The 21,171-nt window shown below is 47.7% G+C and overlaps 1 protein-coding gene across 1 annotated transcript; it reads left to right on the plus strand.

Annotated features, from left to right (window-relative positions):
* Positions 1-409: 409 nt before the first annotated feature.
* LOC126638423 (rho GTPase-activating protein 7-like) lies at positions 410-20,963 on the plus strand. The gene is made up of 13 exons (XM_050312293.1): positions 410-462; positions 586-626; positions 7,699-7,770; positions 9,222-9,303; positions 10,319-10,382; positions 11,562-12,913; positions 13,343-13,513; positions 14,180-14,339; positions 15,537-15,735; positions 16,626-16,842; positions 18,532-18,646; positions 19,080-20,247; positions 20,918-20,963. The coding sequence occupies exons 2-12, from the start codon at positions 602-604 to the stop codon at positions 19,095-19,097; spliced, it is 2,475 nt and encodes an 824-aa protein (XP_050168250.1). The 5' UTR covers positions 410-462; positions 586-601; the 3' UTR covers positions 19,098-20,247; positions 20,918-20,963.
* The last annotated feature ends 208 nt before the right edge of the window (positions 20,964-21,171 follow it).

Below are 21,171 nucleotides of genomic sequence, written 5' to 3' on the forward strand. Positions count from 1 at the left end.
GGGGGCACTGCGGGTGGAGTGGCGGCTCTGGGCAGCGGGTACAGGCAGGGACCTCTGCCAGGTGCAGGCAGGGACCTGCGGGACATCCCTCCTGCGGCATCGGACCGAGCGGGGACTCGGAGCGGGGACACGGAGCGGGGACACGGAGCAGGGACACGGAGCGGGGACACGGAGCGCTCCACTGGGACACGGAGAGGGGACACGGAGAGGGGATACGGAGCGGGGACAGGGAGCGCTCCACGGGCAGGGAGCCGGGGCGGGCGGGGCTGCGGCATCGGGGGATGTTCCTCGCCCGGAGCAGGGCGGTCCCGCACCGGAGCGGAGCGGCAGCGGCGGCGGCTGCGGGGCTGCGGCAGATGACATCCCCAGGAGAGGATCCAGGTGGGTTCCGTGGCAGATGACATCCCCCGGAGAGGATCCAGGTGAGTTCTGAGGCAATGTCATCCCCCGGAGAGGATCCAGGTGGGTTCCGTGGCAGATGACATCCCCAGGTGAGGGTCCAGGTGGGTTCCGTGGCAGATGACATCCCCAGGTGAGGGTCCAGGTGGGTTCCGTGGCAGATGACATCCCCCAGAGAGGATCTAGGTGGGTTCCACGGCAGATGACATCCCCCGGAGAGGATCCAGGTGGGTTCCGTGGCAGATGACATCCCCAGGTGAGGGTCCAGGTGGGTGCTGCTGTTTCCTGCCGCTGCTTTGTTGGTGTGACAGCAGCTCCCGGGTTGTCCACACTTTGGATCCTGCTCTTTCAGTAGCTGCTGCTTTTGCTTCCTAGCTGGATGCACTTGGGAAGTGCTGAGTAGATTTCCTGACTTTGCTGTCTATCTTTGAATATCCACAAGCTCCACCAGGGTACAGTGACCCAGTAAAAGTTTGTCCATTGCCCTGGGCTCAGCAGCTGTCAGCAGGCTCAGCACAGCACAGCCTTAGCAGAGCCAATAAACCATCTTGCTTTTAGATGTAACAACTTACTGGGCAGTCTCTGCTGGGTTAAATAGTTCTTTGTGCCTTGGTTGAACCTGTATCACACAGTGGTATTATTAGCATTTTGTATAGTTAAGGAAAACTGATTGCTACACGATGAAAGAGCACAATTAGCTTGTGTTGGGTTTTGTTACTTCTGTGCTAGAGGTTTATTGATGTTGGCTCAAGTGGAGGTGAGCAGTTACCCTCCCTGCTACACTTCCTCCTAGGAATCTTGCATCAAGTATTTCTCAATCACGTACAAGGGTCCCGTGAAAAAACATCCATAAGGAGCTTCTGCGTCAGAGAAATGTGGGATCGGTTCCTGCTTTGCAGCCAGGAGGACCAAGTCATGGAGAAGCAACATATCTGGGATTAGATTGCAGGGAAATAAATCCCCTCTCTTGCCCCACTTACTTGGATAAGGATTTTCCAATGTGGATTGGAAATTAGAGAGTTATACTCTCCTAAAGTTGGATGTGAATTGGGCACCTAACTCCCTTGAGCCCTTTGAAATTCCCATAGAGCAAACACCACCTTCTCTAACTTACACAGAAACAATTAAAAGATCAGCCAGCACTGACAAGCTACTTAATGTGGTCTGCAAAGAAAAAGCCTTTAAACTTCTCTGGGTCCTAAAAACCAACATGAGAGGCAAATGACAAGGACCTGAGTAAGACCCTTAATATCAGCTTGGGAGTCCTCGTAATCAGCCTGGGGAGCTGAAGCCAAGGAGCTGGATAAAGATGCAATTAAGGTTGCCACAAAGTTCTGGGATACATTGCAGTTCCCAGCTGTGATAACTGAAGAGTTGGCTGCGGTTCCAAAACACCAGCATGATAGTAAAGTAGGAATGAAAGGACAAATATCTTGGCCTTTTCATTTTCCAGACATTTATGTTCACTATCTGCATGGAGCCTAAATTATCCTGGCTGCATTCCAAGCTATAATCTTTTTTTTTTCTCTTCCTTGAGTGGGCTAGTTAAGTACTATTAGGCTTTGATATTTTGCATTGCACAAGGGAAAGCAGAATAAACATTTCCATTTATTTATGATCCATCTTAGCTTTTGGAGAGTTTGACAGTTTTACAAGTCCCTGACTGCTTATCCTGGTCAGTGCAAACACCCTGCTTTGCAAGCATCGTGTTTGAGCGTTCAGGATGGAGACAACATGTTCTGATTCTTTTTAAGAGGAGATAACACAAATAAAAGCACTTCTTGAAAATCCAGTCTCAGGTATAATGCAGTTCTGAACATCCTCTGGAAATCAGAGGTCTGGCACAGCAAAGGCATTTTTCACAGGGTGTGCATAAAATGAAATAGCTCATTAGCAGCTGTAGGGAAGAGACACCAATTTTTGTAGCCCTGGGAAGATGCACAAACCAGAAAGATGTAATGGGAAACTCGCAATTTTATCTTCAAACGGAACCTGAAACCCCTCTTTGCTTCCAGCATGGGCAGCACAACCAGCAGTGACAGGATCTAAGGCACTGCATGAGGGACCTGCCAGCTCACAGCTGACATGTGGCTGCCAAGCATTCATGGGGCCTGTCGACTCCAGGACTGGAGAGGCTGAGCGGGACAATTTGGGATTGTTGGTGATGAGAGGAGGCAGCAGCACCTCCCCAGGCTGTGGCACATCAAGCAGGTTTTGAGGCATCTGCAAGTCTGTGGCTGTTGAGGAGGATTCCTGCCACGTGGAGAGAAAAAAATGTGCTTCCTATACAATGACAGAAATTGGGAAAGAGTGACATTCTTTGGATTTTTGCCTGTTTCATTCCAGAGTGATGTAAAATGTAGTCGAAGTGAGGAGTTGGTCCTACCCTCTGTTCTGTTCTCCTGTCTGCACGTGGTTCTGTGCTGGGTGTGTTGAGAAATCAGCTCCTTTCCACAAGCACCACACTTGTGTCCCACAGAAAAGGGGATAAATAAGGTCCTGCAGTAACTAGTGGTTCAAACAGCAGGAAAACCTCTCAAACTGTTCTGCTCCCTGGAATGGTTTTGGAAGATGTTCAGACTGGAGTATAAATCCCTTTACTTAATGAAGTCCTGATCACCATTTGATTCCTACCTGTCAAAACTGGAAAACTATTTTGGACGAGGATAGAAGTCAAAGTAATACATGTACCGTGGGTTTTAAAAACCTGATTAAAAATTGCTTTGAAATAGACCTAGAATTAGACACCTCTGTGGAAAAGGGGATACATTTAGGGGAAGGTTTCACACCAGACTGAGCTGCCTGAGAACTGCCAGCTGGGGTGGGCAGGGCGTGTTCCCAGATTTCTCTCTGCTCGTACCCACCACTGCTCTTGTCCTGCCACTGGAGCTCATCAGAACATGTGATAGCAGATTCAGAAAGATAAAACATCACAAATTCAACTTTATAAAAACAAAAAAGTGACTCCTTTCCTGCTGTTTTGGCTGATGAGGCCTCCTGGCATAGGCTCAGGGTGATGGTGAGGAGGAACACACAGCTGGGGAAAGGAAAGGAAGAGGTCTCCTGCTTTGGCAGCAGGTCTGTGCAGCTGCAAGTCAGTCACGCTGCATTCTGACAGTAAGGTTTGTTGTACTTATGCTTTCAAATACAAATTTGTATCCTCCTATTTTATTTAGAGAGAATATTTTTAAGAATTTGAAGTGCAGTTTGACATTCTTCTGTAGCTGAAGTCTGTGACCTTCTTGTGGTAAGGCTGAGTGGCCTGTTAGATATACAGCTGCCACTGGTTTCAGTTGCTGCCTCTCCCTCATTGTAAGGAAAGTGCTGCTTCTTGTGAGGAAAACACCTCAGAGAGAATGCCCAGATTTCAGCACAGATGTCTTGTCTTTATTGCAAGCAGTCCTGTTAACACTGATGTTCATTACGATAGGGATTAATACACTTTGTAGCATCTGGTTTCTAAGTAGCTGAAGAGTCTGGGTGCTGCAGTCTGCAAACAGGACAGTGCTCAGATGGGGAACACAGTTTTTCAGCCCAGGTGGATGAAGGAGAGGTGTCACAGCCAAGCTGATGGAGGTACTGGGGCTCTGGGGAGGAGGGTGCAATGAATCCCCAGTGGGGAACAAGGGGCAGCAGCTGGGGAGGGCTGGTGTGCTGGGGTTGCTGGGACAGGCAGGCTGGGGCACAGCCAGCAGTTTGAGTGCTGTTTGCAGTGGGACTGGGCTGAACCCTCAGCACAGAACGTACCTGTGTAGCACAGGGCAGCCAAAGGCTGGCACAGGCCCTGTGCTCTGTGTTGTTTCTCATAAACGTCTGGTAGTAACCTACCACCTGTAGCCCATGGGGAAATAGCTGGCTTGGCATGGAAGTGTTGCTGGCAGCCTCTGATTTAAGGATATTAAGCTTTGCAGGAATTTTTTTTTTTTCATCTGCTTAATTATGAAATCAGTTCAGGAGAGGGAGGTGACACATTCAGGTTGCTCTGCCATTTCAGTTGTACAGATAGCACCCAAAAGATGTTAAAAAAATGTCCTGCTCTTGTAGGACATCCAGTTTACAGGCAGATGTGCTGTGATTGCAACAGTATTTGGGAGTGCTGCTCCAAATTGCTTTATAAAGGCTGCCCCATTTCTTATTTTTATGCAGGAAGAGTCAGCTTCTCTCCAACAAGCACCTGATCTAACATCGAGAAGGACTACACAATTCCTATCAGCTTGGGTTTATTAGCACATTGATTTTAGAAATTAGTCTGCAAACCTGGAAGATTCTTTTGCAGTGGCAGTGTGACTACAGAAATAGGAAATCAATCTCTAACCAGGCAGAGAGGCTGTTGGGAAGGTGCATTTCATCATGTGAGGTGGAGCAGAGAGGCTGTGAAGCCAAGCTTGGAATGGGTCTTCAAAAAGGGCTCATCTATACTCTTTGTCTTGCAGTGTGAGGGTGTTTTCAATAGCCCCAAAGGTGCTTCAAGAAGATCATCTCTGCTTTTCATGGGGAATCTTACGTAGGAAACTGAGCTTTGGCTGGTTTTCTATGCATGCCTTAAAGCATCATGCAGGTTGCCAGGGCTGTGGTTGCCACTTTAGCCCCTCCCTGTTATAAGGAGGGCTTTAAGTGTCTGTGGCACGTTTATAAGAGCTGCTGCCCCAGGTGGGTGTGTTGGTGTCACCCATCAACGCTGCTCATGATTATTGCTCTTCTCTTATGTCTCTGTGACTTTTATTTGTAGAACTCTCCATCTGGGGAGAGCACTGCTGGGGAGCTTCATCTGCATTTTGCCACTGCTGTCTGATGAGCTTTCACTTGTCCTTCATGCTGCACATGCCATAAAAGCAAAGCAGTCCTGCATGTCAGTGCTGAGTGCAGCCCTATAGAGAGGAGCTACTTTCCTTTGAGTCATTATTTCTTATTTCCTTTTTTATTTCCTCCTCTCACATTCATTATCATAGTAATACAGGCTGGTCTGGGACTTTCCTTTCACCATGGTAAAATTCCTAGCCATCCATTATCCCTTTATAATTTCAGTTTCCAGCAGGAGGAGGCAGCACAGAGGCCACTGAAATGTGGAGATATCAGGAGGACCCTTTTGGTAGTTATTTTAGCAATGAATAATCACATAATTAATGGCAGATAATTTATAGAATCATATAATGTTTTGGATTGGAAGGGATCTGAAAGATTATCCAATTCCAACCCCCTGCCATGGGCAGGGACACCTTCCACTAGCCCAGGCTGCTCCAAGCCCCATCCAACCTGGCCTTGGGCACTTCCAGGGATGGGGCAGCCACAGCTCCTCTGGGCAACCTGTGCCAGGGTCTCACCACCCTCACAGGGAAGAATTTATTCCTAATATCTAATCTAAACCTCCCCTGTGACTGTGAAAAGGTACCTTAAAAGGCATGAAGATTTATGTCAGCATAGAAAATTCCCGCAGCTCCTGTGTCCTTGTCCTATGGAAAAGCCACTTCTAGGTGTGACAATTCTGTTGTATTTTCAGTCATGTTCATTGAAAATGTCATCACCAGGTGCAAAACATTTTTCTGCCTGTTCTTATTTGCATCACAGTTCAGGGCTTGGTTTGCTTCAGCTGGGGAAGCTTCAACCCCTACACAGTCACTGTCTGCCTGAGCTCAGGGCAGCTGTGCCCAGGTCTGCAATTAGCACAGCTGTAGTTTCTCCACACTGAGATGGCTGGGTGAGTTCACTGGGCTTTTCTAAGTGAAAATCACTTTGTGAAGACTTTTGATGTTAGAGTTGTCACCCTCCTGGCTCTTTTCTAAAGATTGTTTTCTTTCTTTCTTTTTTTTTTTCTTTTACTCTCTGAGTACAGTGCTGGTCTTTTTCAGTCCTTTCTCTTGGTATTCTGTAAGTGCTGTGTTGTGGTAAAGATTATGATAAATTACAGCAGTAAGAATAGTAATAAATGTAAGCATAGTCTGTATAGGCTGCTGTGGAAGAAATTAGTTTCTGTTCTGCAGTTTAAAAAAAAACAAAAAAGGAGTCATGCACCTGTTTTGTGTAAAAACATCCTTGTCTTCCTGTGGTATCACTTTATTCTCAGATGAAAAAGCCACAGAGTTTTGTACAGGGAAGCCTGTTTTATGGACGTCATTGTCCAAAATAATCAAGTGATAATGGAAACAATTCGAAGTGTAGAAGTAGAACAATAAAATCATGGAAGCTGTGCAATTTCTTTGGTGAGATTCTTCAGTCTGTTGCACTGGTGACTTACAACTGAGGAGTCTGAGCAAAGCAAGCAGGGAATTTGGACAGGTATGTATGTCAAGTGCTTTGGAATCCTAATCTGTGAGTGTATGTGTAAAGAAAATAGTTTTAAGGAACAGGACTAGCCTATCATGCCACTATTTAAGGTGCTTTAAAAACATTTCTCTCTACTGAGCATACTTGATTTGTAAGGTAGTTTAAAAACATTTTTTTCAAAGGTGCCTTTGCCTTTTGGTTGGTGTCTGTTGTGACATGATCTGGAGCGCACACAGGCTCACAGAAAGTGTAAATGGGAATCCTCTCCTCTTCCACAGAGCTGGTAATTTCTAGTATTGACAGAGCTTGGAGCCTGATGGCAGGTACTCATGCTGACCTGCTTGTGTTTTTGAGGAATCTGGTGAGTGCTCTGTGAGTTTCTGAAGTTATATTCTGCTCTGCTCCTGTGGGAATATTACAGAACTGGGCATAGGGCTTTAGGAATTGTCACAAAATGAGCAGCTAATTCTTGACATCTGCAGTGCTGCAGGGACTGCCAAGTTGCGTAGGTAGTTGGCAAGGAAATAAATATTGATAGACCCTAGCAACAGGTACTCCTGAGAACTCTTGTTCTGGGAATGCTTAGGCCGTGTCCAGTGTTATTAAGGTTGTGATAGCATTTTAAGTTTATTTATAGGGCTGGTTTGTGTCTTATCACCATCTCTCAGAGCTGGAATGCACGAAGGGGCTTTGCTGCGCGAGGGCAGAGTTGTGTGTTCTGCACCTTCCCTGGTGACTCCTTTCAACATGTAACAGATGCTCCACTGCCCACAGCTCAGGGGTAGCTGATGTGCACCCATGTGTGACATCTCAGCTACGTGCTCATATCTAGACTCTCGTGTGTTTGCTTATCCATCCTGTGGTGGGGTGACTGCTCTGGAGCCATGTGAGTTGGATACGAGGATTTATTCCTCTTTAGTGACATCCTAAAGAAACACAAGACCCTCAAGAGGATCCACCAGGTAAAATTTGCTCATACTGTGAAAGCACTGACTGTGGTGAGCACTGTACATGAACAAGTGTGTGTTCTCCTTGCAGAAATTGAAGCCAGAGAAGCCTGTGACTGGCTGAGGGCTGCCGGGTTTCCCCAGTATGCTCAGCTGTTTGAAGGTATGATCACAGAGATTTGTCAAAGCAGCTGGCACTGAACTCGAGTGGAATTGCTCACATAAATAATATATTTCAGAACCTGACACTTTTGATGGAAGCATTTCCAAATTCTGGCATATATTCATGCAAATCTTCAGAAAAATAGTGAAGCTCTTGCAGAAGGGACATCTCAGCAGGGACTCAGTAGAATTCTGTAAAGGACCAAATCTTCCCTCCTTTCGTTTTCCTGTAACTCAGAAAAATCTCTGCTTTTGTGACTTTTAGTTGCTTATAATTTTTTCAGGCTCTTTTACTTGCAGTGTTGGAGTTTTTTTCCAACCACTGACTGCAACCAAAACTCCTCCAAGGCTCTCCAGCCTGAGCCGGATTGCTTTATTGGTGTTTTGAAAAAGATTGGAAAAATCATCTTGCAATCATAAGTGTTTAAAACTGACACCCAGCAGCAGCCAACCATCAAAAAAAAAAGCAATTTCAGCATGTCTTTCATGTCATTAAATCTTCAAAGTATGTTTATTTCTTGTGGGGGAGGCATGGATTTATTAAGAACTTGTATAACTTTCAGGCCACACTTGTACTTATACCTTAGAACTGTTCTTCTTTAAAATATGTTTATTGTCACAAGTAGTGAATGTAACAAAAACTAATTTATTTTTAAGAGGGATTTTATCAAAGAACTACAGTTAAAAGAACCAACAGTGCCTTCTGCCTGTTCTCATTCCCACCTCCCCCTGTTCACTGCGAAATTAAAAACTCGAAGCCAAGCCACAGAGCTGGATTTGAAAGCCCTGTGCTGTGAAACCTGCTGCCTCATGGTAGTGCTTCCTGCCTAACTACAGCAGATTTTATTCTGCTAGATGTGTGTTGGAAATGTACACTGCCATGCTTCTGGAAAACGAATCCCCAGCGTAATTTGCAGACCAGGGAAATTAAGCTGAAAAAATAAGCCAGGAAAATACCTGCTGGACCTTACTGGTTCCCTCACCTGCAAGGTTAGATCTCAGAAGCTGAAACACCGGACTCCTCTGCTGGTGGATCAATCAGCTTCCAGCCCAGCATGATTTGTCAGCCTCATTACAGCTTACAGAGTGTGTGTCACGTGCTGCACTGAACCTCAGCCGCACAGAGCTCACATGAAATACTCCCTGTTCTACACCCGAAGGTGCAGAGAACCAAACCAGAGCCAAAGTTTATTTTGTATTTCCTGTCTACAATGCTACAAGCTCCTGGAAATGCAGAAGTGTTTGTCTACCTGTAACCAACGGCAGCAAGCAGATCCCTACATTTATTCTACTTGCTCTAAGGAACTAACCCTCACTTACTTGAAGGATCATTGCATGAATGTATAGCTATAAAAATAGGTTTAGATTCCTTTCCCATGATGAATAGTGTTGCAAAATTGAAAGTCTTTGCAATTAAAACTCAGATTTCACATTCAACTTCTTTGTTTACAGATATGCAGTTTCCCATTGATGTAAAAACCGTGAGGAAAGATCATGAATTTTTAGATGGAGATGCGATTGAATCACTCTTCAGGTAAACATGAATTATGGGTCACCTTTAACACCTCCAGGCCCCACAGTTATTTGTCAATTATCTTCTCATGCCTTTGTTTCTGTCAGAGACTAACAAAGTCACCAGTTCTGGGACTGAAGGAAATCACTTAAGCACATGGTTTAGCACCAGTGAAGTTGGTTGTTTTAAGAATTTAAAAGAGAGGTAACCATGTGTCTGCTCATCTCCAGCCAAGGTCTTGGGGATGTTATACTGAGCATCAGATCTGTCTTTTCTGTAATGTGAGATGTCTGCAGGCTGAGAAAAAATAATCAGTTCCCTGCAAGCAAAGCAGGCTGCTCTCCAGGATCACGTAGGACAGAGTGCAGGAATTTCCTCTGACTGGCCAATTTCTGTTCCAGCAGATAGACAGAAAAATAATTGTCTGCACAAGATCCCTTCCTTTTTTTCTGAATGTTTTTTGAGTGAGAAGCAAAGGTATTGATTTGAAACTATTGTTTTACCACAGCTGTTCAGAGCACGTACAAGTGAAATTGTGCTGTCAGTGCGAGGTCAAACCCACAGCCCTTTGGCCTTTCCCCATGGAAGGCTGCCAGGGAAGTGTGAGGAATTCTGCTTCACTTCATACCACGGTGTCTGAAGCCTTCTCGTGGTGGGATTGTTCATCAGAGTTCCTTTGGCAGAAATTAGAATTTCTACCTCTTAAGGGGACTGGAAAGTTCATCTCCTGGCAAATCTTAATTCAATAGACAGTTCTTCACAATCATTAAAGCTAATAATATGATTTTTAAAATTAAGTTATTAATTGTGGTTGTCTTCTCTAGTTTTAACACGGCAGAACTTGAAGTGTGAACATCATGGGGTTGTTATTGGTGCTGGTTTTGGCAAAATGTATGAGGAACCTCTGAAAGAATGTCAGTCTTGGGCACCAATAATGAAGACCCTATGGTAGAAGATCACAACTGTATTGGCACGTTTGTTTTCAAGAAATAAAATATTTAAATTTAAAACTTCTCTGTTTTTTCTCATGCCCCAGACGGCTGAACACACTGAACAGATGTGCATCAATGAAAGTGGAAATAGGCCGTCAGAGGAAACGGGTATGTTTGTAAAACACAGTTACTGTTCTCATTAAAAATGTGTTCAGCTATTGCATCAAACCCTGGTTTTGAAAAGTGCAGGAAGGATTAGCAATTTCTGAACTTTCCTTTTTATTCTCTTCTGTCCTGGAAAGCTCTTCCACTTGTGTTTTCTGCTGAAAAATACAGGGATTGAGGTTGAAATTAGTCACTTTTCAATTCGTAACTTTGTAAGGTAGGTTAGGACTGGGCTTTGAAACAGTTTTAAAAATTAATTTGGCACATGTTACTGTCCAATAGTTGCACCAAGGTCCCACCTCAACATGTCTATCCTTGTTTTCCTAAGTAGTTTCACAGCCTTATTTAAGTGCTGAAAGTGAAATTTCACTCCCAGTAAGGCAGAGAAATTAAATGGGCAACCCAAATGTTGATAGATGGGTTTTAGCTGTGCTGGTTTTGTCCTCTCCCACAAAAGGTTCTGCAGCTGAAACAAAGTGATAGTCACAGCTTGGCTGGGCAACACCAGGACTGCAAAGCCTCTGAGGTACCGTGGATTAAGTGCAGGATTAGCAAGAAAATAATGCCATCTTCTGGAAAAATGTCTGGGTTTTTTTGAAAATTCCACTCTGTCATTAGGAAGGAATTGGGCAAGAGAGAGCCCACAGAGAAGAGACACTTTGCTATCCCACTGTTCCCTTGGAATGGGGACAATAGAGCAATTGGGGCAGGTGTCAGGGGAGGCTGAGGAGTTCAAGAGGGTGCCACAGATATTGATGATGCCACAGTCCCACAGCCAAACACTTCTTTACCTGAAAATGAATGAATTTTGGCCATCAGAGTGTTTGATTTGTTTGGCTTTAGGAAAGGCCATGCAAATTCAATAAAATTATCTTTCAAATGCTTTAGGTTTGCCGCAAAGCAGGATTTTTCACCTCTAGGTCAAATCTGTCCCCTTTTCCTGTGGTAAACTTCCCAGATCTGTCAGTGTGCTTTGGAATCATTTGTCAGCATGTTTTTCAGCTAACTCAGGGCAGCCCTTCAGTGAATGAATGGTCACATTTCCATATGTTGGTCTTGGGGGTTTTGGAGGCAGGCAGAAAATTGAAGTTTCTTTTTTTTTTTTTTTGTTAAATTTGGGGTTTTTTTGTAATTTAAAATTTAAACCTTGGTCTTGACTTGTGCTTTTTTCCCCCTTCTAAGAGTGATGATTCTGAAGATGATGAACCCTGTGCAATAAGCAGTAGGTGGGCTTATGAGAGGTGCAGTCAGAGGTGGTCTCGAATCGAGAGCCTGGAGGGTTTTCCAGCAGAGGGAGGTGCCAGTGCCTCTGTCCCAGGCAGTCCAGTACTGAAGATCATCAGCAAGGAGGACAGTGTCTTCCTGGATCATGGAGAGAAGCACGATGTGTCCTCAGTTCACAGCACCAGCAGTGCTGACAGTGACACTGTGAGCTCCCCAAAACCTTTTGAAGATGTGGAAAACAACATGAGTGCCTCGAGATGTTCCTTAATTAAGGTACCTTCACTGGACTCTACTTTCAGTTGTTCTCTTCCCCCCAGTGAATTTTTAAATAACACCAGTGAGCAAAAGCTTTTGGATAAGTCACCATCCAAAAAGAGGAAGAGCCTTCTGAAGAAAATGGAGAAGCTGCATTTAAGGAGCTGCAACTTAAGGAGTGGTCAGTCAAAGGCCAAACCCATAATAAGTGAACCTGTTCTTCTGGAAGGGCTTAACGAAGAAAAGATGAAGATGCTGAACTGTGTAAATATTTCTGACCTCTCTGGCCTCCAAACAAAGGGCAATTCTTCCTTTTCTCCCCAGAGTCCCAGCAGCAGCAGTCAGTCTGGAAAGAGCAGCACAGTGAGCACTCCAAGCCCCGGTATAAAACCAGGCAGCCCCTGTGAGGGCAGGGGGATGTGTGCAGAGCACACAGACTCCAGCAAGCTCTTGCTGTGGAATGACCTGTCTCAGCAAAACCTGGAAAATGACATGACATTACAAAAACCCCAGATGTTTCAAATACCACAAGGCCATAAACCTGGCACTTTCCCCACAGCTCTTACAGACAGCTCCCTGTCTCCAGCAGACAACTCTTCTGTCAACTGGAGAACTGGGAGTTTTCACGGCTGCAGGAGAAGCCGGAGCAGAAGCAGTTCCAAGGAGCCCAAAGCCCCCAGGAGTCCCCTTTCGGGCTCCTGTAACAGGCTAAGTGTGTATGACAACATGCCCAATATCAACCTTGACAATCTGGAGGCGGCACAAGTCGGTGATGATGATGTTTTCTCAGAACTGAACAATGTTATAGCAGATGTCAACGGCCTCAAGAAGTTGGTTGATCAGTGGACAGAGAAGCTCTCAGATGATGGGGATTCTGACTTTGCCAGTGACTTGACCTCTCTGTGTCCATCCTCCCCTAAAGAAAGCTCTCTTGAAACAGAGGTCTCAGAAGACAAGACGGCAGGGGACACTGAGGGAGAGAGCAGCTGTGGCCTGGGCAAGGAGATTGGCTCTGCAGATCTGACATACATCACAGACTCTAAAAAGGCCAACAGGTCAGCCATCCTTGGGTTTCCCCTTGATTCTGGCCGCTCAAAATGTAATTGCTCTGCCTGAACAAAGTATTCTTAAGTAAGTCTGTTCTAGGCAGCAGGGTCTGCACTGTTGGTGCCAGGTACCACCAGTCCGTGGGCACTCTGGTGACAACATCTGTGCTCTGCTGAAAGCAGGACACTCAGGGTCTGCATGAGCACTCAGACATTTGGAATCAGGCCTTACTGCCAGCTTGCTGTATATTTCTTAGGGAAAGAGCTGGTATTACCAGAGGAGCTGCTGGATGGGAAGTACCTTGTTTGAGTGCAAGTAACAAAACCAACCCTGTGGTGTTTGGGAGCTGCGGGTCGTTTGGAGTCTTAGGTGCTTTACAGCTGCAGACAGAAAACTAACAGGGATGATCCTAAGCTTGAACAATATTTATCCCACAGGCACAGGAAGCAACACTGGTCTGTGGAAGAGACTGTGAACTTGGAAAGCCTTCCCATGCTGAGTGATGGCCAGTCTGCTGCCCAGCTGGCCCGGACACAAAAGCTGGCATTGTTGAAACTCACTGCTTTAATGGACAGATATTCCCCTTCCAGCAAGCAGGGCTGGAACTGGTAAGTTTGTCTTATACTAAAGCAACCTGTGCTGGAAAGAGAGGATTTGTTGTAAGCAGGTGAACTTCCTTGTCTGTCTAGATTACACATGAGGAATTTCATCCTATTAAATCTCCAGCAGCTTCATGGTTGTTTCCAAGGCTCCAGTATTTCCTCTGCTGGGGGCTGCACTTTGGCTCCTCACTGGTGGTCGTGCTGTTACTGATTTTAAAGCACATTATAGTTTCTCTTTAAATTTGCCTGTTTTCAGGGCTTTGTCAGAGGTGCTTCACAGGGATTGCAGGACCTGAGGTGAGGGCTGGCAAGGCTGAGAATACAGCTCTTCAGTCTCTGTTTGAACTAGAACAGTGACAAAAAGTCACACACTTAAAGGACATCAGTCAGCATCTTGTGATAGGGAGCTGGTGCTTGAATACAGAAAGAAGTGAAAAAAACCTGCAGTGCCCTAAAGGGGTGGAATTTATTTCCCATGAGGATGCTTTTTACAGCTAATTTCAAGTCAAGGCCTTGGCTGATTTTCTCCCTCTGATGGTGCTGTGTGTGCAGGTCTGTGGCAGAATTTGGGTAGTGACAAGGTACAACTAAATGCTTTCCCATGCATATAAAGCAGCAGGTGGAGTGTGCTGGGGACCTAATAAGTTGCATGGACTGTTTTTTTCTTTCCAGGACCATACCAAAGTTCATTAAAAAACCCAAAGCCTCGGACTACAAGGACAAAAACGTGTTTGGGGTTCCTTTACTCCTGAACGTGCAGCGAACAAGCCACCCCCTGCCCAACGGGATCCTGCAAGCCCTGGACTACCTGAGAAGCCACTTTCTTGACCAGGTATGAACTCGAGGCAGCCCAGAGAAGCTGTAGGCCATGAATGGATCTGCTCCAGGGAACCAGACTCTTCTTCCCTCTTTTGTGAAGGGCTTTCTTGCCCCCCTGAGGCTCTGAACAGGCAGAAAGGTGTAGATCAGAGCCTGAGAGGAAATACCAGTGCTGATTCCTGCTGGGAATGCCTTTAGTCCTGTACTGTGCCTTTGTGCCTTGCCTCACTGAAACCCTCTGCAGCTGGTGCAGGCAGCCAGGCTGTCCTTGCCCAGGGAGGTGTCATCTCTCTGCTCCATAAGGAGGTAAATCTGCCAGACAGATCTGCTCTGTGGTTGCTGGTAGTGCCAGAGCTAATGTGAAAATTAATCTTGTTTCAGCTGAAATGTACCACTAAGCAGAGAGAAAACGTATTACAGCAGTGCCTGTAACATCCTTTTCTGCATCTCAGCTCTGTATTTATCCCCTAAGTAGAGGTGGCAGTGGAAGTGTGGGCTGCACGTGGTATCTCCATAGCACAGCTGCAGAAATGGGAGACCCTGGGACATGAGGCATATCAGTTAAAGAGAGGACTTCTTTTCCCCCTTGTGCTTTGCCACTATCTAGGTGTGTAATATCATTCCAAAGTACAGAAGTGTGTGTGTTCTGTGAGTTGGCAGTACAAGTGTGTTTCACTTTGAGGTTAATGATTATATTAAATTATAATAAAAATAAAATCATAATTTCCCTCAGGATGACAGCTGCCCATTGTCAACCTGTGGATGGATTAGATGTATAAGATGTGTTAAACCTGAGCCTTGTGGATCTCAGTTTGTTTGTTCCAGCACAGGCATGGTTGTGTGTTTGTGTTTGAGTGGACACACACTGGTGCATGTGAAACTTGCAGTTGACGTGTGTGAACACAGCCTGCCCAAGCACACGGACAGATGTCAATAGCAGTGATTTTAAAAGTCAAAAAGAGTAATTTTACATTAAGTAAAAAGAAAGCAAACATGACAACTGATATTTTTCTGGTTCTGTGGGCATCAGGCATGGTTTGCCTGGGAGGAATGTCTGTGCTGCTTCTGATGATACAAAAGTATTTTGGTGTTAGATCCCACTGCCAGAGGGTCTTTGCTATCAAAAGGAAGGTGAAGGATCAATTATTTGTCAGAATTTTGATTCCTGATGACTCCTCTCTTTGTCTCTAATATTTTCTTTTACCCACAGGTTGGCCTGTTCCGAAAATCTGGTGTTAAATCCAGGATTCTGTCTTTAAGAGAAATGAATGAAACCAACCCAAACAATGTCTGTTACGAAGGGCAGTCAGCATTTGATGTGGCAGACATGGTGAAGCAGTATTTCCGAGACCTTCCTGAGCCCATATTCACCAGCAGGCTCTGTGAATCCTTCCTCCACATCTACCAATGTAGGTAACAAAAGACACAGTTTTCCAATGCCTTAGATATCTTAATATTCAGCTGTTCAAGGCAGTGGCCAGACTAGGACTAGGGCCAGGTTCCCTTGTAGTCAGAGGAGGCAAATCAGGCAGGACATTTCTGAAAAGATGAGTTAATTGTGGCTCTGGACTTGAGAGCTTCCCATCTGCATCCTATGGACCAGCTATTTCTGTTCCTTGAAGGATGAGTGTAATGACATGAGGCAGCAGCCCCCTTCAAACTGCATTTTTAAACAGTCATTTCTTTATGTGAAATGAAGAACTAATCTGTTCCCCTTGTTCAAGGTATGACAGAGCTCCTTGTGCAAGCAGTCCTGGTATATTGATGACGTTTCTTTATTAGGGTGCCCAAGCACAGCTGCTGTGAAACAGCCTCTTTGCCAGGAAATGCCTGCACCTTTCTGCCCCTGCTCTCACTGTTACCGTCCTTGAGACTCGACCCAAAAAAAGGAGGAAACCTGAAGCTGAAATCTCACATTTGATACAGTTTGAACAGGTTCCATCTCCAGTACTTTGCCCGCAAGGAATTCACTTTCAAAAAGCAGCTGCGCTGGGGAAGGAACTCGCTGAAGGGACTAATGATGGTCATGTTTTTGAGAAAAGGTTTAGCAAGGTGAAGTTTGAGATTTCTGCCGGGTTTTGCAGCCTAAATGTGACCTTTTTTTGACATAAGTCAACAAGCTGCTGGTATCCTGTGCATCCATCAGCAGGGTCCCAAGCAGGGCACTGAGCCTGTAGGTTCATCCGTTTTCCTGTCCCTAACTCACAGGAGACGAGGAAAGGCCGTCACACCAAATGTACCATTTCTCCTACTGCCTCTGCAAGCCATGTGTGATTTTCATCATTTTTTCTGTCTCCAGATGTGCCAAAGGATCAGCAGTTCCAGGCTGTCCAGGCTGCCATTCTCCTTCTCCCAAAGGAAAACCGAGAAGCACTGAAAATCCTCCTGTTCTTCCTGCGAGATGTGGTTGCTTTTGTCGAGGAGAACCAGATGACCCCAACCAACATTGCTGTCTGTCTTGCACCTTCTTTGTTTCACCTCAACACCCTGAGGCGGGACAGCTCCTCCTCCACCAGGTATTGACATCTTGATGCTGGTACTGCTGCTGTCCACAGTCTCCTTTGCTGGAGCAATGCTTTCTTTGGCTGGCCTGGGGTCAGTGTCTGCTTTTGAGGGGGAAATGGTGTGTGTGTCTTGGGATTTGCCTTAAATCTGGTTGCTCAGGTGCAGCAGGAGCAGAGCATGGAGCAATCCAGCCACTCACTACCCAGAGCAGTGGTGAGGCCCCTCTGCTGTTCTCCTGACCAGTGTGTGTGTGTCCCTCACCCCTGCTGTATTCCCTGTGGTTGTCCAGGGGTCCAGCTGCCCAGGAACCAGCTTGTGGCTTTAAAGTGATGCTGTCCTTTGGAAATGTGCTCCTGCTCTGGCAACCTGACCCCAGGTGCAGCTTCAAGGCCCTGCAGGTACCTGGCAGATTGCAGCAGCTCCTGGCGCTGGTTCTGCTGGGTGATAAAGGGGATCATTCCTGCCAAGTCGAGCCACAGGGATTCTGTAAATTTATCTTAATAAGTAAAAGTATCTGGGTTGCATAACATCCCCTGTTTGTACGTGCAAGGAGGAAGGTGCCCTTGGGCCAAAGGAGACAAATAATCTCTGAGAGCATTCATGCCTTATCTGGCCTCCTGAGGCAGGGCTGTTTGCTTTGCTCTGTGCTCCTGAGTTATGGAAAGGCATGTGCAAGGGCAGGGATGCACAGCTGACTGGGATGGAAGCATTGTGCACCCATCACCTGGAGACCTACAGCTGAGGACTAGTCCCAAAGCAGAAGCTGTCAGATGTGCTGTTGGCATCTTACAGGCTCTGGACAGCACAGGGGAGGGGAAAGAAAACACTTAAGGGTTTTCTCCTGAATGGCACAAAACATTTGAAAGTGCCTGGAGGATCCCTGTGCTGAGCCAGCTCACAGCAAGGGAGCTGTGGGGACACTGAGAGGGCAGCTGGGGATGCAGTGGAGTGGCAGCAGGTCCGGCTGGATTGCTGTGGTGTTGGAGCTCCTGGGAGTCTCACTCTGGGAGTTGTACCCCTTTGGTTTACATCAACCTTACCCTGGAAATGCTAGGACCAAAAATAGAAATGGAGTTTTCTCTTTGTTGTCAGTGTTTAGAGGCCAGGATGCTTTGAAGCTTTAGCTGTGCATTAATGCCTTGGTGCAGGGCTCCGACTTCAAAGGGTATGAGCTGACAGGTCTGACTCTGAGGAGCAGCACTGAGGATTATTATCTTCCACCCAATTTTCAAGCCGTTTGGCAGGAATGCACGTAGCTAAAAGTTTCAGAAGCCAGGATTAATGATGTCATACACTGGATATGAATTAAAAGACGGGACTGTTTTTGAAACGTGTTTGGTGTGGTTTGGGCCAAAGGTTTTAAAAGGTTCTACATGGGCTCTGCAGGTATCAAAGGAGCTTGATATGTGAAGTCTACACACAGCTCAGTTTGGGGTCATTGCTGTCCTTGGCCAAGTGTGTGATGATGTGCTTGGGGAATAAAATCCTTGGCTTGCCTTTCTTGGGCATCCATTACTACTGGTCAGTCAGTGGTACCCTGGACACTTTTGGGGTGTGCTGGGAGGGAGCTCTGTGCACCTCTCTGCAGGAATGTGACACCGAGTACATGGCACACAGGGGCTGTTCAGTGCAGTGTGTTTTGTGTGTGGTTCCCAGCACCTCACTCACCCAGCCTTCCTTTCACCTTCTGCTTCCCATAGATCCAGTCAGAGGAAGTGCAGCTTAGGGAAGCCAGACCAGAGGGAGCTGAGTGAGAACCTGGCAGCAACGCAGGGCTTGGCCCACATGATCATGGAGTGCAACAGGCTCTTCCAGGTACGTCACTAACTGTGCAAAGCAAGAGCCCTGGGGTGGGTGGGCTGCTCGGAGCAGCAGATGGGGCATTGCTCCTCAGAGATCCCTGCCAGCCCAGGTGCTGCTCTGGGCCCGTGACACGTGTGAGTCCTGCTGGTGCCATCAAAGAGAAAATCAGTGTCATTGCAGGTTTACTGCAACTATTTGTAAGGGCTCCTCCAGTCCCTCTCCATCCCCATCAACAATGAGGGTTTGGCTCCTTGGGCTTGGGGCCAGCTTAGAGAGCACCTGTGGGGCAGAGGCTGCCAAGAGCCCTGGCAGGGAGGCCCTGGCCATCCCTTCTTGGAGAGTGGGTTGAAGCTGAGGCTTTGCTGCTGGGGCCTGGCCAGAGCAACAGCCATGCCTGTGCCTGGCCATGGACCCCAGTAATCTGAACCTGGACCTTGGCCCACAGACTGACTTCCCAGCTTGACCATGGCCTTTGCCCATCATTATGGACTTGCCTGGTGATCGCTGGACTGTGGCTGACCCTGGTTGCTGTCCCTGGACCTGATCCTGACCTCCCTTGCCGACTCACCTTCCTGGCTCTACCTCGGACCTCGTCACCGTGGATGTGTCTGATGATCCGGATTTTTGGCTCACCCTGGCTGCCATGCCTGGCCTGGCTCAGGCACTGTGGGACTGGGCAGCTGCCCTGCCAGCCCCATTATCCCACCTGACACCTGGTCCCTTTCCCTCAGGGGTGCCATCAGCCCTTGGTGCACCCCGACAGTCAGCTGGGACCTTCTGCTCCAGCACCCCATGTGGGCAGGGGCCACTGTCCCCTGGCTCCCCTGAACTGCCTGACACGTGGCCCTGCCCCAGGGCTCCTCCAGCACTGACTCCCACAACCAGCCTGTCTTCTGAGTGACACCCCTCCTCAGAGCAGGGGGTCCCCTGCATGGCATCAGTCTCCAACCTGGACAGGACTCTTCAGTGACCCCATCCACCCCCAGCCCAACCACGGGTTCCTCATTTCCTCAGAAGTGGCCTGAACTCCTCTAGCCATTCCCAAGGGTACCATCTGGGGTGCCCCAACACCTGCTGCCTGCCCTGTACCCCATGGTCAGCATGGGACTGGCCCTGTCCCTGGCTGCACGGCCCCCTGGAACAGCCCCATGGGGACTCTGAGCTACCCTTGGACACACGGACGTCCCACACACCCTGCTGCAACCAGGGCACTTCTCCAGCAGCATTGCTGACTCCAGCCCTGGCCCAGGGTGCTGGGGTCCTGCTGCTGTGCCCCCTGCCCTGCCAGGGGAGGCATCTGAAGAAGTCTGGAGAAGGCTGTCCCCGTTCTGCTCGGCAGGGCAGTCTCTGCTGTGCCCCTGGACACACTCCCACTGCTCCGGACCCAGACCTGGACTCTGGGCACTGTGGCCATTGCTGGACTGCGGCTGATGCTGCTCCCACCACTGAACCTGACCCTGCCTGGCCTGGCCTCGCCCCTGTGAGCAGGACTCATCACCACTGCCATCCCCAGGCCTGCCCAGCACCTCCCACAGGTAGGGCAGGAGGGGGCCCTGGCACTGCCCAGCCCTGGAAGGAGGGAGTGCCCGGCCATGGCAGGGCTGTGGGTGCAGGTGAGTGCACACAGGGGGTCAGGGAGCACAGCGTGTGGCCGTCACCAGCAGGGTGGGTTTGTGGGCACTGGGGGTTGTTTGTTTGTTTGATTTTGGTTTTGTTTTTTTTGTGTTTGTTTTGTGTTTGATGGTTGTGGGCCAGCCATTAGCAGAGTGTGTTTGCACAGGGCTGCCCTTGCTGAAGGGCCAGCTGGTGCCCCTCCACATGAGGTGCAGGGCACTGACCAGCTGTGACAGCCCATCCCTCCCCCAGCTGTCTCTACAGGGAAGAACCTGGGACACCAGATAAACAGACACAGATCTCTTGTATCTACACAGATCTGTACACATGTATGTAGATATGTGTATACACACACACATGCAGATGTCAGTGAGCATCTCTATCAATGCAACACCTAACGAGCAGCAAAGCTGCATTTCTGTGCTGCTTTAGGAGTTTGAAGGTCTTTTCAGGGGTCTCACAGCACAGCCTCCAACAAACCCCAGGGCAAAGGCAGGAGCTGTGGCTCCTTGCAGTTCCCCAAGATCAGCACGCACCCTGCAAAGTGGTTTTCCAGCTCTGCAGGGATTCAAAACATTGCTCCTGAGGGGAAAAGCATTTCCCTTGTGTTTTCCTCTGAGGGAGTGTAGTTAACTGATCTGTTCCTCCCTGGGCTTCCTGCTCCTCCAGGTAAAACTGCTGCCTGCCTGCCTGCAGCACCAAGATGACACTGAAGGCCGGGTGAGCTGCTCATACCTGGCAAACAAGGTAAAGGGGATGGAGTGGGTCACCAAAGTAAGGTTGGCTTTGGGAGTGTGGGTGGCTGCACGGGGCTGGAGGGCTTCCTGAAGGTACCCTTGGGTGTTTGGAGTTCTTGGGCTTTGGATCCTGCATGGAGAATTGCTCTGAGCTGTGCCAGCAGCCCTTGTCTGTCTCTGTACCTG

This window comes from Myiozetetes cayanensis, unplaced genomic scaffold (assembly GCF_022539395.1).
Source record: "Myiozetetes cayanensis isolate MyiCay16 unplaced genomic scaffold, myiCay2020 scf17, whole genome shotgun sequence".
Taxonomy (NCBI): domain Eukaryota; kingdom Metazoa; phylum Chordata; class Aves; order Passeriformes; family Tyrannidae; genus Myiozetetes; species Myiozetetes cayanensis.

Bases quoted from the DNA above. Each gene is read 5' to 3' on its own strand.
- LOC126638423 (XM_050312293.1), top strand. From the start codon at position 602: ATGACATCCCCCGGAGAGGATCCAG. The intron at 627-7,698 runs GTGGGTTCCGTG...TTCTCCTTGCAG, and splicing joins ATCCCCCGGAGAGGATCCAG to AAATTGAAGCCAGAGAAGCC. The intron at 13,514-14,179 runs GTAAGTTTGTCT...TTTTCTTTCCAG, and splicing joins AGCAAGCAGGGCTGGAACTG to GACCATACCAAAGTTCATTA.